Source organism: Protobothrops mucrosquamatus, unplaced genomic scaffold (genome assembly GCF_001527695.2).
Source record: "Protobothrops mucrosquamatus isolate PMUCROS unplaced genomic scaffold, P.Mucros_1.0 scaffold22957, whole genome shotgun sequence".
NCBI classification, from domain to species: Eukaryota; Metazoa; Chordata; class Lepidosauria; order Squamata; family Viperidae; genus Protobothrops; species Protobothrops mucrosquamatus.
In genome coordinates this window covers 1-2,185 of record NW_015408711.1, presented here as the reverse complement: position 1 = coordinate 2,185, position 2,185 = coordinate 1, and the positions used below count along the sequence as shown (strand labels likewise).

Sequence of the window (2,185 nt, the reverse complement as noted above, 5' to 3'; positions counted from 1 at the left end):
CAGATTGAAGTGATGCAACCAACAAAAGTAGCTAAAATAAACTAGGTCTTTAAAAAAAGGAGCTATTGTGATCAAAACTCTGCATTCTGCACCTGCAATTAATTGCAGGCGTTGTTTCTTTTAAATATACACTAAATTGCAGCTGCCAAAATAGGACAGGATTCAAGTACTTTGAAGAAAAGACTAATACATGCTTTATGCATAAATACATCAAGGTTAATTCTAGCTTTTTGGAAAAGCTATTATAAGGTAATCACTATTTATCCCGGAGTTCAGTGATTCTGTTATAGTTTTGATATGTATATATTGGACATGTATATATTGGACATGCATCAAAACATGTGGCTTTATTCTCTGCATGGTCAAAATCTATATAAATATTTCAAATTCAGTTATTTTCTTTATGCAAAATAACTGGAAAGGAAATGGGGGCAGTATCCACAATCATCCAAATTTTACATTTGATTTTGCATGTCACTAATTGGGATTTAAATACACAAAACAAGATGCTGATCAAGCGCATTCAAATTGTTTTCACATATATCGCCAAATCTCTCAGATGTCTTAAGGATGATTAAATACTATTCAAGCACTGCAGTTGTTAACATCAAATTGCAAGCTTTGGACTGAAAAAAACTGAGAGATCTTCCCATTGATTGAATGCAGTCTAAAATAGATGTTCCGTAAACGTTTATTACTTCTTTACTGTTCAACTGAATAATTCCGTGGCAACATGAACTGAGGAAATTCCTTCGGGCAGCGCTGGCTCAATGGCCTTGAAACAAGCACCGTCCCCTATGGTCAGCACAGACCAGCAGAGTAAAATCAGCAGAGACTCCTTTACCTTTTTACTGTTGAAAGAGATCAACTTAATTACAGTGCCAATCAAACATGTCCTGATCCAAATATTGCCACTTATGTTCTTGTGTTAGATATTATGTCCTTACTTAATGGCAGATTTGTGACATGAAGTAATTAATACAATCATTTTTGCATCACTGAGGCTTACTGCAGACACTATTTGTTGTAATATTACAGCTGCCATGAACTACGTTAACACTTAATTTGTGTTTCTGCCTATTTAAATGCATTAAAGACAACTGGAGTTAAGCAAAGCCATTTTTAAGGGCTTCCTTCGGGTTGTTTCTATGATTCAGTAGATCAGATCTACTAGAGAACTCAACAAAATCTTCAGCTACAAAATCCCAAGAATAACTGGGCTTGACCATGAACTCTGGCAGTAATCCAGTTTTTTTCTTATATAACTATATGGTATATATTGCCTCAACTTCTGGAAAAGATGGCTGGGTAGAAGTTTGACACTATGCAATGATTTGGGTCCATTTTGACATTGTTGAGACAGCATATTCTTGGTTCAGGAAGAAAATCTGATCAACTGGATTTGGAGAAGTTCTTTGTTATAATCCTTTTCTAGGTATTACTTTCAGCACTGTCATTCAAGCAACATTTTAAAGCCATACATTTAGAAACGAGTCACTTAAAGGCACTGGGATGTGGCTTGTTAATCAGGTTACGTCTTTTGCTATTTGTCAGGGGTGAGGTATGCTGACACTAACCATCAGGCAGATTTAATTTCAGTTATGCCTAAGGAAAAGTTTCTGTTTTCTGTTCAGCTGCTTCCAAACTCAGAAATGTGACAGCACTGAGTATTATCAGGACAGCTCCTCAGTTCTGACTTTTTTGGTCTGTTCGCTTGATTCATACTGTGGATCTTTCCTCTTATTTTTCTGCTGCTGTAGTCTCTCTTCTTTCTTTTTTAGATAAATGGACATATTATCAAAAGACGCCTTGTAGAGATTTTGGAAGCAGCTCTCTTTGTCCATAGCACCTGCAGAAGGTAGAGTAGGTTAGAATTTTAAATAACAGTTACTTTATAGTGCCTGGCAAATTAGTAAATATTTATAAGCAGGGATTTTGTTTATGCCTAAGATGAGAACAGATACTTAAGTCCTTTATTTTATTTATTTATTATTATTTAAATTTATATACCGCCCTATCTCCCTTACGGGACTCAGGGCGGTGAACAGGCAATAATAAAAATCACAGTAAATATTACATAAAAGCCTGCTCTAAAATATAAAACCCCTAACAAAACCCAATCAAAACTACGCCAGGCCGGCCGCATGGAACAGATGAGTTTTCAGGGCTCGGCGGAAGAGGCGCA

General features: G+C 36.1%; 1 protein-coding gene across 1 annotated transcript; it reads right to left on the bottom strand.

Annotated features, from left to right (window-relative positions):
- Positions 1-319: 319 nt before the first annotated feature.
- LOC107302021 (tRNA (guanine-N(7)-)-methyltransferase non-catalytic subunit WDR4) lies at positions 320-1,851 on the bottom strand (the record flags this gene model as incomplete). The annotated part of the gene is given in 1 exon segment (XM_015831155.1): positions 320-1,851. A coding segment is annotated over 1 exon segment (178 nt), but the record flags the coding sequence as incomplete, so codon positions are not given.
- Positions 1,852-2,185: the final 334 nt, after the last annotated feature.